General features: G+C 29.6%; 1 protein-coding gene across 1 annotated transcript; it reads right to left on the bottom strand.

The window, feature by feature from the left end:
* Positions 1 to 1171: 1171 nt before the first annotated feature.
* Positions 1172 to 1603, bottom strand: LOC120279137. Its single transcript, XM_039286005.1, has one exon. It carries the CDS (start codon positions 1601 to 1603, stop codon positions 1172 to 1174), a length of 432 nt encoding a protein of 143 aa, XP_039141939.1.
* Positions 1604 to 3395: the final 1792 nt, after the last annotated feature.

Here is a 3395-nt window from a genome sequence, read left to right as displayed (position 1 = left end):
TAAATGGAAAACGATGCATTTTGATTAAGTTGGTGAGGGATTAAGAATATATATATATATATATATATCAATAAAAAACCAAAGATGTTACAATGTGCCATGTCCCATTTGGCAATCATTGTTAAATAAATATGAATAACACCTTTTTTTTCTCTTTAAATACTTAAAATTATGTCTAGTTTGTTTTTTTAAAATATAAACAAGTCATAAGATAGAACCTAGCTTTTGAGTTTGATGAGAAATAAAATATAATTTTTTTATTACATGGATGGCATATAACTGAAATTTTCTCGTCTTATTTTTCTGAGAGATAGATATAAATTAAATTAATTTTTTAAAAATTTTAATTAATAATTTTATTTTTTTAATAAATTTGTGATTTATTTATTTTTAAAAAAATAAAATTAGTAATTATAATATTTATTTATTTATGTATTTAATTTGGATTGGTGAGATGAAAAGAACTACAGAACAATTTCAAAAAACAAAGAGATCATGACAACAATATATACAAACAAAGAAAGAGATATTTCAAGGGAATCATATATAATGGATATATATGATTAGCAAAGCATCAAACTTAAAAAGCCATGCAAACATAAGTTTACAAGACCATTATTGCTAATATATAAAACTAGAATATTATTAAAATAAACTTAGGCCATTTGTATCATTCATTAAATATATGAATGAATCTAACAAAAGATCAAGAATATAAAGCTGGATATAAGTCCCCAAAAATACCAAAACTATTGTCCAAGTCTAAAAATAAATTGATTCAACAATGATCAAGTGAAAATTCATGGCTTTCTTTTTCTTTTCCATCTTGAAACACTAGTTATTAAAAATTTTAGAGATCAAATAGACATATATATATATATATGAATATATAGAGAGGAAGATGAGGATCAAATCATGCATTAGAACTGCATCTATATATAACTTTCAATGAAACAAATATAAAGAAAATAGAGAATGTGGATATAAATCATCGTACACACTCACTCTTTTATATTTTAACTGTGAAATATGAGACGTTGAACTCAATCTCCTGTATAAAAGTCAAATATTTTAATTACCGCTTAGTTGTTGCAGCGGTGACATACTGACATCTATCAATCTTTCTAACACTTAATTATTTTTTTTTTTTGGAATTTCAAAAACAAGAACATCAAGCAGCTGCAAAGGTAAGCTTACTCCGGTTTGATCGGACGTCGTAGCTCTGGCTCCGGGGATGCATCTTCCCCGGTAGCACATCGTCAATGAATTCACTATCTTCGTCGATCCTCCCGATATCCAAGCTCTGAGTCCTTGTTGGAAGAGAAACACGAGAAGCATTGGAGTTCGCCGGAGATGCTCTGATACTGGCCTTGGAAGCAGAACGGATAAGGTCACCGATGTCATCGTCACCGGAAGTGGAGTGAGAGTTGAAACTGAAGCCCCGGGGGGCGGCGGAGATGGCACGGGCAGGGTGGCCCATCATAGGGCCATAACGGGAGCGGCCGGCGCAGCCGGTGAAGCAGCTGACGTATGAGTCACGTGCTCGGAGGAGACCACGGTATGGTGCCTTCATGTACTTGGCCAACTTGTTAGGGTTGTTCATTGTGTTTTGCTCTCTAGTAGTACTAATGTTGTTACTATTGATAGTGCTAACATTTTGGTTGCTCATGTTGTTGTTATTGTTGTTGTTGTTGTTGTTGTTGTGGTTTGGTTTATGGAGAAGAAGAAGAAGAAGTTATGATCTAGTTTATCGAAAAGAACAAAAAGATTTATAAAAACTTAAGATAAAAAAAAGAGAAGATGTTAGGATTATTTTTTCTAAAATAATAGAAGAAGAAGAAAGCCAAGATTTACCGAAAAAGAAAAAACAAGAAGATTAATGAAAAATCAAGATAAGAAGAAGAGAAACGTTAAGGTTTATCACAAGCAGAAGAAGAAGAAGAAGAAGTTATGATCTAGTTTATCGAAAAGAACAAGAAGATTTATGAAAACTTAAGATAAAAAGAAGAGAAGATGTTAGGATTAATTTATCAAAAATAATAGAAGAAGAAGAAAGCCAAGATTTACTGAAAAAGAAAAATCAAGAAGATTAATGAAAAATCAAGATAAGAAGAAGAGAAACGTTAAGGTTTATCACAAGAAGAAGAAGAAGAAGAAGAAGAAGAAGAAGAAGAAGAAGAAGAAGAGAAGTTAGGGTTTATCAACTAAAGAAGAAGAAGAAGAAAAGTTAGGGTTTATCAACCAAAGAAGAAGAAGAAGAAGAAAAAAAGGAAGACGGGAAGTTGGGGTTACCAACAAAAAAGGGAGAAGAAGAATATGATGATGATGAAGATGAAGAAGATGTTAAGGTTTGTAACAAAAAGAAAAAGAAAAAAAGAGAGAAAGTTAAGATTTATGAAAAAGATAAGAAAAAGAAGAAGAATAAAAAAAAATTATAAGGATGAAGAATTAGAGAGTCAGAAGAGAGTTGAGAGATGAAGGGGGAGATGGAGGTTTGGCAATTACAGTATATATATATATATATATATATGAGACTTAACTTTGTTATTGTTTTAATTTTTCTTTTTAATTTTCTCTAATTTTATTTTCTAATATGAACATATATATATGTCCTTCTAGAATATTGAATATTCGACAATTATGTGTTTTTGACTTGGGAGACTTGCAATTGGGACATGAGTTATCATTTATTAGGAGAACAACTCGCTATTTTTTAATTGCTAATTAATTGATCTCCTTCCTAATCTCATAAATATTAATTTATATATATGAGCACTAAATTTAAAGTTTGAACTTTCAAACTATTTACTTATCTTTCATGCATTGGTCTAATTAAAAGCATATGGAAAATGATCAATTCACAGGCATATCACTTAGTTTTAATTCAGATGGTTCTTAAGAAATTTTCTAAAATCTCTTAGATAAAGACCTCCCTTTTAAATTCATCATTAATTGTAGTGATTAACTTAATTCTTCTCCTTTTAACCATTCAAACGCTATAAACTTTCTTTATTATTTGAGACATTTCTTAGCATGACCAACCATATGTTGATGTACATATATAAATATATAATAATTATCAATTATGAAGTTATAGTATATGAGTAATTAAGAAGAATAAAACTTAATTAATTAGTACTAAGCAATGGACAATCACAGCTTAATTTGTTAAAGCATCCTCCTCATTGTCCTCAATCATTTTTACCGCTTTGATGAAGAATTTAAGCAAGAAAAGATACTTAATTTATACTGGGTCAAGTCAAACAAAACTATGCTTTGTTTACTCAATATATGCAATTATTTATAGAAGTCAATGTATTTATCCCTTTATATTAATGATAATTGAATAAAACTTTAAGATTTATTATAAGGGGCCGCGTCTTCAACAAACACGA

The sequence above is a fragment of the Dioscorea cayenensis genome, chromosome 2 (assembly GCF_009730915.1).
Source record: "Dioscorea cayenensis subsp. rotundata cultivar TDr96_F1 chromosome 2, TDr96_F1_v2_PseudoChromosome.rev07_lg8_w22 25.fasta, whole genome shotgun sequence".
Lineage (NCBI taxonomy): Eukaryota > Viridiplantae > Streptophyta > Magnoliopsida > Dioscoreales > Dioscoreaceae > Dioscorea > Dioscorea cayenensis.
Note: the sequence above shows the minus strand (reverse complement) of the source record. Positions and strands in the feature narration are given on the sequence as shown.

What these genes read in the sequence shown, in the direction of transcription:
- LOC120279137 (XM_039286005.1), bottom strand. Translation starts at nt 1,603, where the DNA reads ATGAACAACCCTAACAAGTTGGCCAAGTACATGAAGGCACCATACCGT.